The sequence below is a fragment of the Rana temporaria genome, chromosome 4 (genome assembly GCF_905171775.1).
Source record: "Rana temporaria chromosome 4, aRanTem1.1, whole genome shotgun sequence".
In the NCBI taxonomy this organism is placed as follows: Eukaryota; Metazoa; Chordata; class Amphibia; order Anura; family Ranidae; genus Rana; species Rana temporaria.
In genome coordinates, this window is record NC_053492.1 from 295,546,204 (window position 1) to 295,558,602 (window position 12,399).

General features: G+C 44.1%; 1 protein-coding gene across 1 annotated transcript in view; it reads right to left on the reverse strand.

Annotated features, from left to right (window-relative positions):
• Positions 1-12,399, reverse strand: part of HBS1L (HBS1 like translational GTPase) — a 174,415-nt gene that overhangs the window by 52,437 nt on the left and 109,579 nt on the right. The window contains exons 5-8 of the mRNA XM_040350475.1: positions 11,046-11,154; positions 5,390-5,637; positions 411-576; positions 46-163 (exon numbers count right to left, since the gene is read on the reverse strand). Of these exons, the coding sequence (XP_040206409.1) occupies positions 46-163; positions 411-576; positions 5,390-5,637; positions 11,046-11,154 (641 nt within the window). The remainder of the gene's footprint in view (positions 1-45; positions 164-410; positions 577-5,389; positions 5,638-11,045; positions 11,155-12,399) is intronic.

The window sequence follows — 12,399 nt, forward strand, 5'->3', positions numbered from 1 at the left end:
TAAATGTAGACTACATATCTGATAATAAAAAAAGACAGAACTCACTTGAGCAGCCCCTGTAATCATATTTGGGATAAAATCCTTGTGCCCTGGAGCATCCATTAAAGTAATAACTTTGGACTTTGTTTCAAATTTGGTCATGCCTACATCCATAGTCACTCCTCTACAAAAAGGAAATAAAATTGTTGGATTATGTACATCGAACAGCAGAAAAATATATAAAATTCAAATGACAATGAATGTTGTTTAAGAGATGCAGTATTTATAATAAGAGAATAGCTTCATACCCCAATAAACAAAACCAGAAACATGCAAATGTCTTCCCTCAAACTGATGAGTGACCTATGGATTCTAGAAGTTTTTACATACCCAGCTATTTAAGACAAGCCACGAATCTCAGAAAAAAATACCTTTGCCTCTCTTCGCCTGTCTCATCAAGCACCCAAGCATATGCAAAAGACGCTTTTCCTGCTTTCTTGGACTCTTGCTCATATTTGTGCATGGTTCGTTTGTTCACATGTCCCAAGAGATATAATAGATGACCCATAAGTGTGCTTTTCCCAGCATCAACATGGCCTGATTACAAAAGGCAAAAAGATTAAAAATATATATTTTCTCTTGTGCAGTAGAAGCTAAAATTCACACACCAATGAATGTTTATTCTCAAGTCCTGTTCATTTCCCCATTAGGAATATTGGGCCAAATCCTCAGCCAGGCGGCGTAACTTAACTTTCAGCAGTTAAGTTACACTGACTTAAAGTTTTTACCTAAGTGCCTGATCCACAAAGCACTTACGTAAAAATTTCAAGCCGTGTAAGTTAAGTGCCGCCGTTGTAAGGCGTTCCTCCTCTCCGGGGGGCGTTTACAATTTAAATGAGGCGCGCTCCCGCGCCGGCCGTACTGCGCATGCGTGTGACGTCATTTTCCCCACGTGCATCGCGCGAACGTAATTGACGCCGGGCGGCTTTGTGGATTGCGACGGGACACTAAAGTTGCGACGGGTGAAAAAAAAACGCGCCGGGAAAACAAATAATTAAAACAAAAAATGACAGCGTCGCTCAGCATGCATTCCTGAGAGGGAGAACTCCATGCCAATTTTCAACGAAAAAAACGGCATGGGTTCCCCCCCCCAGGAGCATACCAGGCCCTTAGGTCTGTTATGGGTTGTAAGGAGACCCCCCTCCGCCGAAAAATATACGTAGGGGGTCCCCCTACAATCCATACCAGACCCGTATCCAAAGCACGCTACCCGGCCGGCCAGGAAAGGAGTGGGGACGAGCGAGCGCCCCCCCCCCCCTCCTGAGCCGTGCCAGGCCGCATGCCCTCAACATGGGGGGGTTGGGTGCTCTGGGGCAGGGGGGCGCACTACGGGCCCCCCCACCCCAGAGCACCCTGTCCCCATGTTGATGAGGACAGGACCTCTTCCCGACAACCCTTGCCATTGGTTGTCGGGGTCTGCGGGCGGAGGCTTATCGGAATCTGGGAGTCCCCTTTAATAAGGGGGCCCCCAGATACCGGCCCCCCACCCTAAGTGAATGGATATGGGGTACATCGTACCCCTATCCATTCACCTGTAGGCAAAAAGTAAAATGTAGTAAACACACAACACAAGGCTTTTTAAAATAATTTATTATTCTGCTCCGGATGCCCCCCCTGTCTTCGTTATTAGCTCAATTACCAGGGGGGGCTTCTTCTTCCACTCTCCGGGGGTCTTCTCCGCTCTCCGGGGGGGCTTCTCCGGACTCCGGGGGGGCTTCTCCGGACTCCGGGGGGGCTTCTCCGGACTCCGAGGGGCTTCTTCCATCTTCTCCCCTCTTCCGCTCTTGACTCGGCGAACCCCGGTTCTTCTGCAGCTCTCCGGTGCCTTCTTCTTCAGCGCTGGCTGCCTGCTATGTTTGTGTGTTAGCTCGATTTCAAACAGGCAGCTGGCGCGGTCTTCTGTGGCGTCAGGGTCTTCTGGTCTTCTCCCCTCTTCCGATGTTGCCTCGTCGCCTGTTGTCGCTGTAATGATGGAAGCGCGCCTTGCATCCCATTTATATAGGCATCACCGTCCCATCATGCTCCGGTAGGTACCCACGTGGTGGGTGCCTACCCACGTGCACCCACCACGTGGGTACCTACCGGAGCATGATGGGACGGTGATGCCTATATAAATGGGATGCAAGGCGCGCTTCCATCATTACAGCGACAACAGGCGACGAGGCAACATCGGAAGAGGGGAGAAGACCAGAAGACCCTGACGCCACAGAAGACCGCGCCGGCTGCCTGTTTGAAATCGAGCTAACACACAAACATAGCAGGCAGCCAGCGCTGAAGAAGAAGGCACCGGAGAGCTGCAGAAGAACCGGGGTTCGCCGAGTCAAGAGCGGAAGAGGGGAGAAGATGGAAGAACCCCCCCGGAGTCCGGAGAAGCCCCCCCGGAGAGCGGAGAAGACCCCCGGAGAGCGGAGAAGACCCCCGGAGAGTGGAAGAAGAAGCCCCCCCTGGTAATTGAGCTAATAACGAAGACAGGGGGGGCATCCGGAGCAGAATAATAAATTATTTTAAAAAGCCTTGTGTTGTGTGTTTACTACATTTTACTTTTTGCCTACAGGTGAATGGATAGGGGTACGATGTACCCCATATCCATTCACTTAGGGTGGGGGGCTGGTATCTGGGGGCCCCCTTATTAAAGGGGACTCCCAGATTCCGATAAGCCTCCGCCCGCAGACCCCGACAACCAATGGCAAGGGTTGTCGGGAAGAGGTCCTGTCCTCATCAACATGGGGACAGGGTGCTCTGGGGTGGGGGGGCCCGTAGTGCGCCCCCCTGCCCCAGAGCACCCAACCCCCCCATGTTGAGGGCATGCGGCCTGGCACGGCTCAGGAGGGGGGGGGGCGCTCGCTCGTCCCCACTCCTTTCCTGGCCGGCCGGGTAGCGTGCTTTGGATACGGGTCTGGTATGGATTGTAGGGGGACCCCCTACGTCTATTTTTCGGCGGAGGGGGGGTCTCCTTACAACCCATAACAGACCTACGGGCCTGGTATGCTCCTGGGGGGGAACCCATGCCGGTTTGGAATTTACAAATTGCCGTGGAGTTCTCCCTCGGGAATGCATACCAAATGCCGTCGCTTGAATGGGCCTTTACAAGGTGTGACTAACTTTACACCTTGTAAAAGCAGCCCTAGTTTTACACCAGGCAAACTAACACTTACGGCGAAAAAACTAGGCACAAAAGCTTTGAGGATCGCCCTAAGTGCTAATTTGCATACTAACAGAGGCATTTCGACTCGAAATGCCCCCAGTGGCGGATGCGGTACTGCATCCTAAGATCCGGCAGTGTAAGTCCCTTACAGATGTCGGATCTTCTGCCTAACTTAGGAAAACTGCTTCTGAGGATCAGTTCCAAAGTTAGAACCAGAGATACGACGGCTTACGCCGGAGTATCTCTTTTGTGGATTTGGCCCATTTTTTTTATGTTTCCCATTTGGATGGGTTTTTTCAATAAAGTTTTTAAGCATATGTAAAATGCGCCTCATGTCTGAAACCGGCTAAAGGAAGCCAGTCATAATAAAAACATTGAAGCCACCACTGATAACCTCTTCTCTTTAAAGTGCTAGTTGCCTAGTTTTCCCATTGAGCTGCTTGCATCCAATACGAATAATATTTATGGATCTGGAACCAAGAAAGAAAATATTCGAGTTCGGACTGTAGTTGAAATCCTCTTCCTCCGATGTCCACCCCCTGCCCCTTCCACTTTCAGTGCAGTGAAGATTATTTGAACCAAGGCCCCTTTTGTCACACAGGGAGGACTCTGGCATCAATCCGATTGCTCAGCAGGTGATCTGTCTGCTGATCCATGCTGAGCAGGTGGATAACAGGTCTGTGCCTGCTCCGCTTATATAAACGTTCACACCCGCCGCTCCATAGAGGAGAATGGAGGCTCCAATCGGGTCCACCTGAAACTTAAATCGGCCAATCCGATCGGGACATTTGATACGCCGCGTAACTTCTAGGATGCGCCGGCGTATCTTTTTTCTGTATTCAGAAAACAAGATACGCCAGAATCTTGCCAAGATCTGACTGGCGTAAGCCTCTTACGCCGTTGTATCTTAGTTGCATATTTACGCTGGCCGCTAGGTGGCGCTTCCGTAGATTTACGCAAGGAATATGCAAATTAGGTAGATACGCCAATTCATAAACCTACGTACGCCCGGCGCATTTATTTACGTTGTTTACGTAAGGTTTTTTCCGGCGTAAAGTTACCCCTCATAAAGCAGGGGTAAGTCATGTTGGGTATGGACAGCGTCGTATTTTACGTCGTTTGCGCAAGTCGTTCGCGAATAGGGCTGTACGTAAGTTACGTTCACGTCGAAAGCATTGACAGTTTGCGGCGTAATTTGGAGCATGCGCACTTGGAAACGTTCACAGAGGGCGCATGCGCTGTTTGTAAGAAACGTCAATTCCGTGGGGTCACAAGTAATTTAAATAAAACACGCCCACATCATCCACATTTGAATTAGGCAGGCTTACGCCCGCCCATATACGCTACGCCGCCATAACTTCGGGCGTAAGATCTTTCAGAATACACTATTAGCCTGACTGAGTTACGGCGGCGTAGCGCATTTGAGATGCGCTACGCCCGCAGAAAGATACGCTAATCTTTCTGAATCAACCTATAATTTTTAAATTGCATATATTGTAAAATCATTATATATTATCTTCAGACCTAATCATCATTATGACACTTAGAGCGTAAGTAAACCTATCCCATAAACAGTTTCATTTCCGGAAATGTAACACTACCACTGGTTGTGCTCTTAACCACACTGTCAAGCCATCCAATGGCTGGTGTCTAAACTGATCATGGCAGTTATAGATTAAACAGAGGCAAAGAAGGCAGCTTCCTTGGCTGAAAACAATAGGGAGGTTTACTTACACTTTAAGGTTTCACTAAAGATAACCTTTGATTATGCATTTTATCACCATATGTCTAGGTTTGTGACAGGTTTATATTTAAAAAAAAAAATGTTTTAAACCAGCCATTCTCATGCAGAGTTGTATCGAACCCTAGGGTTGATAGTGCCTGTCTAGTTCCAGAGCCAATTGTAGGATACCAATGAGTTTTTTGGTTGCAAAAGTTGCATTCTGACCATCACTTTAAGGGCATTCTTCCTACTGGCCACCAATTTAGGAGGCACTTGTCCCACTGACCTTAATTGGTTTTAGCAGGGGTTCCCTGAGACCTGAAGATTATTTCAAGGGTTCCTTTGGGGAAAGGCTGATTTAAACACGTTTTAACAATGTAGCAATAAATATCAGCTTTTGCAAGAAAACAAAACAATGTCTTATGAATAACACTAAACCAGAACAGCAAGGCGTAGAAGAAAGAAAAATGCTTACACATTACCTATTACAACAAGGTTTAGCAGCTGTTTTCCTCCTTGTCTCTTTTCTAGCTCTTCTTTAACATTAATTTTCTGCTTGGATTTTCCCGAACTTTTTACTTGAGATATGGCATTAAGTTCATCAGAGCCCTGTGATGTGTTTATTTGTGTGGGTAATGGAACGGTGCTCTCAGATTCCTCCACAATGTCATCCATATGCTGGCTTTTTGCAGACAAAGGAACAGCCTGTCCATTTACCTCAGATGCTGTGCTATAATATGAAGAAAGAACAAATCTGATCATAAAATCAGTTGGCTTTTAGGCCTCATTCTAACAAAAACTGTCAAACCTGTGTTTATATGTGGTTAGAGGACTTTTCCAAATGCATTTAATGTATGTAATGACTTTTCAATGGGGCCATTCACACTCCGTTTAACTGTTATAGTGTTTAGACACTATAAATATGTCTAAACACAACAAAACCTGCTTTAACACAGGAACATCTAAAAACAGGAAAAAGTGATCTGGGAGGCAAAAAAAAAAAAACTGTTCATATTTCTCAGATAACTTCTCCGACAGTTAGAAAAGCTAAACGCAGAGTGTCCGTGTGAATGAAGCCTTACAGTAAAATCGTGTTTATTGCAAAGAAATGTCCAATGATCAAAACTCATGTTAGTTGAAAAATGCTGAATAAGACCTTTTGCAAACTGGGCATTAAGGCATGAGACTCTGGCATTTAGGTTCAAGTGGAAGGCACAGGTGCACTGGCCAGCCTGTAAAACTAGGAAAGTTTGACAGCTGATGGGACTGAACGGTGTTACCAACTTTGTGTCTGGAAAGTTTGTTCAAGTCCTTAGCTGCCATCCTTATCTAACACTATAGCAGCACATGCAACTCACTACTTTACCCTGATAACTCAATTTGACCCAAAGGTGAAGACGGACGTGGGTAATAAACACGCTCGCTTTGTTTTGTTTTTTAAGACTGTAGGAAAATTGTTAGGTGAAGTGTTAAGTAATTGAACAATCACTAGAAATGGACAACAGTTTAGGAACAGAGCAGCACGTCCCAATTTTAAAGAATACGTTCACCTTTAGTAACATTCTACACCCATATTTAGGTTGCATCATGGAGCCTGTCCACATTTTAAAGAATAAGTTCACCTTTAGTAACATTCTACACCCATATTTAGGTTGTAACATGGTACTGTGCACCTTTCCCTGCACTGAGCGGTTTACTTTGGAAGGGAATTTTCCCTTAGCTTAGTAAAGGTGATAATAATTCCTATCGCACAGAATATCTAATCACATGCAAGAAAGAAAAAAGGATTTTTGCTTGCAAATGGTTGGCTGGTGAAAGGCAGCAGAACCTCACCTCTTTCACTAAGCTAAGGGAAAATCCCCTGCAAAATGAACAGCTTACTTGCCTTTAGTAAAGCAGCCCCAATGAGTCAGGCTAAATACTTTACCTGAAGACTAGTACATAGAGCGGCAGATGAAATGTACAGAAATATTTAAAAAGATTTCACTCAACTAAAGATGCTTGAAATAAAGTTCTGATAATGTGAAAGATTTTAGAAAACATAAAAAGGAGATAAAAAAAAAAAAAGATCTGTGAATTAACAAGAAAATTGAAGTCTACACAAAGCTACAGAATTCAACAAAAAAGTTTCACACACCCATTAAAACTGGGCTTTACCAAAGTAAAAGACAAGGGAAACATTTATGAAAAGTCTGCAAACAGCTCTGAGAAATTGCTGAGGCTTTAACGGCCACTCAACCTTACGTAAAGAAGCAAAACCCCAAATGTTTGAAGAAAGGGACACGGATATTAGTCATCTTTGCACTTGCTACCTACAGTGTCGATCTGAAGGCTCATTCTCTATAGCTGTATTTAAAACACATTTGACTCAATTCTCTCCACCTGTTCAAATATGGTACATAAGTCTATCATTCATCAGCAGTTATTCTCATATCCTGTTCCCGATGATAAACATATGATGCTGTTTAAATAAAAATAAATGGAGGGAAAGAGAAATCTATGACAAATGACTAATCAATACAATTTAGTAAACAGTTTCACGGTCATTAGTTTACCACAAATTGTGTTTAAAGGACTTTCACAGTTCTCTTTAAATTAAAGCGGAGCTTCACCCTAAAGTGGAACTTCCGCTCATCGGATCCCTCCCCCCCTCTGGTGCCATAATTGGCACCTTTCGGGAAGGGGGGGGGAAGGATACCTATCTTTGACAGGTATCCTTTCCCACTTCTGGGAGTCCGGCCGCGGCCATGACGTCAACGCGGGGCTCCCTCCTCTCCTGGCTGCCAGGCTAAAAGGAGAGAGGAGCGGGGCCTGGAGCATGCACAGTAGGGTTTCACGGCGAGAAGCCAAAAGGCTACCTTGCCTGCAATGGTGGCGGCAGCGTAGCCTTCCGGCTCCACAATGGGAACCCTACTGCCGACATCGAGGGACATCAGGACAGGTAAGTGTCCATTTATTAAAAGCCAGCAGCTGCAGTATATGTAGCTGCTGGCTTTTAGCGTGATTTAGAGTGATCAGGGGAGAAGAGCCTTAGTCAGTGAGGTGGGCAAGAACCAGATAGTCACTCAGAGACAGAGTGACCGGTGTTTCTCAATGGAAAGAGGAGGACCTTCCGAAAGAACAACCATCTCTTCAGCACTCCATCAATCAGGCGGCAAGTGTCACGTCTGGAGGAAACCAAGCACAGCTCATCACCTGGTCAATACCATCCCTACAGTGAAGCATGGTGGTGGCAGCATCATTCTGTGGGGATGTTTTTCAATGACAGGAACTGGGAGACTAGTCGGGTTGAGGGAAAGATGAATGCAGCAATGTACAGACACATCCTTGATAAAAACCTGCTCCAAAGCACTCTGAACCTCAGACTAGGGCAAAGGTTCATCTTTAAACAGGACAACGACTCTAAACACACAGCCAAGATAACAAAGAAGTGGCTACAGGACAACTCTATAAATGTTCTTGAGTGGCCCAGCCATCTCTGGAGAGATCTTAAACGGGCTGTGCACCGACGCTCGCCATCCACCCTGATGGTGCTTGAGAGGTCCTGCAAAGAAGAATGGGAGAAACTGCACAAAAATAGGTGTGCCAAAATTGTAGCATCATACGCAAAAAGACTTGAGGCTGTAATTGATGCCAAAGGTCCTTCAACAAAGCAAAGGCTGTGAATACTTATGTACATGTACATTTTTTCAATTTTTTTTATCTTTAATAAATTTGCAAAGATTTCAAACCAAATTTTTTCACATTGTCATGGGGAACGGTTTTGTAGAATTTTGAGGAAAATAATAAAATATAAAATCAATTTTGGTGGCTGTAGCATAAAATGTGGAAAAAGTTAAGCACTGTGAATACTTTCCGGATGCACTGTATATCCCATACGGAAAATACGTTTTTATAAATACATTTTTGAAGGAAAAATGTTTAGTTTCAAAATCAGTACTGTCTGTTCCTCTCCTCTTACTCTTTGCATAGGTGTTCCCCCAGGCTCTATCCTTGGGCACCTTCTATTTTCCATCTACATCTCCTTCCTCCCTGGGCCAGTTGATAGCCTCCCATGGTGTCCAATACCACCTCTATGAGGAAGACTTCCTCACACATCACTAACTTACCATTTGACATAGATGGATGCTGCATAACGTCCTCAAATTCAATCTTTCCAATACTGAGCACATGATATTTCTTCCCCTTCCCCTGGCATCTCATTACCCAGCTTCTCCATTGAGATCAACTGTCCTGCAATCAACTACTTCCCTAAGGTCAGGTATAATATTGGTCTGCAGTCTTTTTTTTGCCCCATATACAATCCCTGGCAAAATTTTGCCGCCTTCATCTCTGCAACGATTTCAAAATGAGCCCCTTCTTAACAATCAACACCACAAAGCTTCCGATTAACTTATGTTTAAATTCACTTGTTGCAACTACCTCCTTGTTGGTGTACCTTCAGACTCTCATGAATACTGCTGCCAGATTTAATAACCTTTCAAACCACTTCGTGTCCATGAACTTTCCCTTTGCCAATTCCTCCACTGGCTCCTGGTCACCAAAACGCGTAAAATTCAAAATGCTAATTACAACATACGTCACTTCCTCCTGTGCTCGTCTCTAAGACTTCTCCAGAGCCTCTCTCTTCCTCTGCAACACCCTACCATAATCTATTCGGCCATCTCCTACTCTAACCTCCTTCAAGTTATCCTTGAAAACTCATCTATTTAGGGATGCCTTGCCTACCTCTACAGGTATTGAATTGTATTGTAACTATACTGCCTCACTTTATTTTGCAAAGTGCTGTGCAAACTGTTAGCACTTAGTAAATCCTGTATAAGAATAAGAACCACCACGCCTTTTAATTAAGGTTGTCCCCATGTCAGTACGGTACTTCCCTTTAATCCAAAATAACCTCTTCTTACAACAGGGCTTTATCTGCTGTCCCAATTGTCCAAAGCCTATTACCCATCTGTTTAATTTAACAAACACACCGTTTTGAAACAACAAGAACTACTACTGCCCATGCACAAAAGACGTGTGGAAATTCTCCTAAAAGTCTTTACTACTGGCAGCAGCATTTTGGCCACAAAAAAAACACCTGACGCTTGTAAAAGTATGTGGCGCGTTTACAGGCGTCAATTCATTTCGCTGACAATAATAATTTATTCTGACCACCGAAATAAACACACCTAGTCTTGGCAAGCTTCAATTGTTTTTTCTGCCAAAACTCTGCTGCTCCTGAACGTACTGCCAGTGTTTTTTTCCTGCTTCTAAAAGCTCCTTAAAAGTCAAAGTGTGCATGGACATATAAGCTAAGAAGCAGGGAAGTTTAGAGGCAGAAAAAAAAAAAAGGTCTGACGCCCCTAGGAAGAACTGCAAAAACATCCAGTGTACATGAGGCCTTAATGATCGGTGAAATTAACCCGGCTGGGCCTTCCAACAGCAGGGAAGCTCTGATGGAGGCAACAGTGTAGTGACTTAACAGTCAACATGGGAAACACTTGCCCATTAGCTACTGGCATATGAACATTAAAAGCATCTTCCAGTCTCCCCTTTTTGGTAGCCATGGCAACAGCACTGCCACAATTACTTCAGCCCTGGTGAACACAAGAATAAGTAGTTATAACTTTCATTTATACCTATTTTAACTGCCTTGAAGATGTCCTTCAACATACACATGGAAGATTTCAAAGTGGGAAGCGCCGGGAGTAGTGCAGAGAGTGGGAGGTGAAGGAGGGGACTTCCAATGGTAGCGCTGATCACAGATTGTGGGAGGAAGCAGGAGGCTCGAGAACATGGCTGATGAGTCTTTGGTGTCTGTGTAAGGCAGCAGTTTTATGCAGAGTGCGGGGGGGGGGGGGCACAGAGCCGCAGCATCTAAGGTCGGAAAGGTTGGCGACCACTGTGTACCCTCCTATCAAGAATCTACAAATAAAAATGGTGGCAGGTCCCCTCAGGTTTGAGTACTGGCATCTTTTGCCACCTGCCACTCATACCAACACATCTGCTCATCATACTATCTTTCATGGACACCTTAAGCACTTTATCAAAACATATACATCATTCTTTTTGCATGTAGTAGCACTGAAGTTGTATCAATACTATTTTACGATACTGTAATTTGTAAATCATAGGTACAGAGCAACAACATACCTTGGAATATTAAATCCCATTTTCTGCTTCTTTCCAGAGACAGTCATCTTGGCAATTTTAGGGACAATTTCATTCTGTGCTTCCATAGAAGTCAAGTCTCTTGATCTGCCTAAAAAAAAATTAAAAAAAGGAAAAATAAATAAAACCAATAAAAAAATAACTGAAAACCATGTTAGTTTTACACACAAAAACACAAACTATATTGATGATCACTTTAAACAGAAAAACCAAACCCAATATTTCAAGATGTTTGCTCTCCAAGTCACCAGCAGAACTCAGTCCTGTGAATCAAGACTCAACTTCGCAAAAAAACAGTAAGTGTCATTTGTTAGGAAAGTCTTCTCTTTAAATTTAGAAACTTTACTTACCTGCCCACACATAGCTGGATTTGTTTGGAGTAATTCCACCTAAAGCCAAAAATCCAAGAGAGGCTCTGCCAAACGTAAAACCTGAATACTACAAGAAAAACCATGTTCACCTACTGACATTGCTTTTCATGGCAGCCAAACAGAATCTTGCTAAAGCATGCAGTCATCAACCGCCACAATTGGCCGAGTGAAGCAGAAAATAAATCCCTCAATTAGAAAATGTCAGTGGTCCTCAAACAGTCTCTATGTTAAAATGCATCTGGAGACTCTTGGTGTTATTTATTAAAACTGGAGCATGCAAAATATGGTGCACCTCTGCATGGAAACCAATCAGCTTCCAGGTTTTACTGTCAAAGCTTAACTGAGCAAGCTGAAGTTAGAAGCAGATTGGCTACCATGCGCAGCTGGACCAGATTCGGAGTGCTCCAGTTTTAGTAAATCACCCTCTCTGGATAGATCATTACCTCCCATCCCACCAGACTGATCATTGGGCCTTTGACGAAATTTTCACCAACCTAAATGATATGGCAGTAGGGATCAACCCCCCTTCCCTTTTTTTTTTTAGAACACTTTAACGCCCTATATGTCTTTATTTTTCTACTCTGGTTCCTTACTTTAACGTTACTACCTTACACAGGAAGCAGTAAACATCAAGGCTTACCTTTCTTCCCTTCCTGATTTTTAACTCCCTTAGGGAACATTGCAATTTGATTCACTGAATCGAAACCTGGGGGACAGCTCAACGTACAATTGTTAATAATCTATGAATGCTTTGCTTTTTGAGAGTGATTTTATTATTTAATTCTGGAACAATGTTCAATAAGAAGCCTTGAATTGTGTATTGTTTTATACTGTACTGTATGTTCAAAGCATTTAATAAAAACTAAGATTTTAGTAAAGAATAGAAGTGTACTGTAGGGGCAGACTCTTAATTGCTCATACCTTTTCAGTTGTAGATATGCTAATTGAGATTTTAACCACAGCTG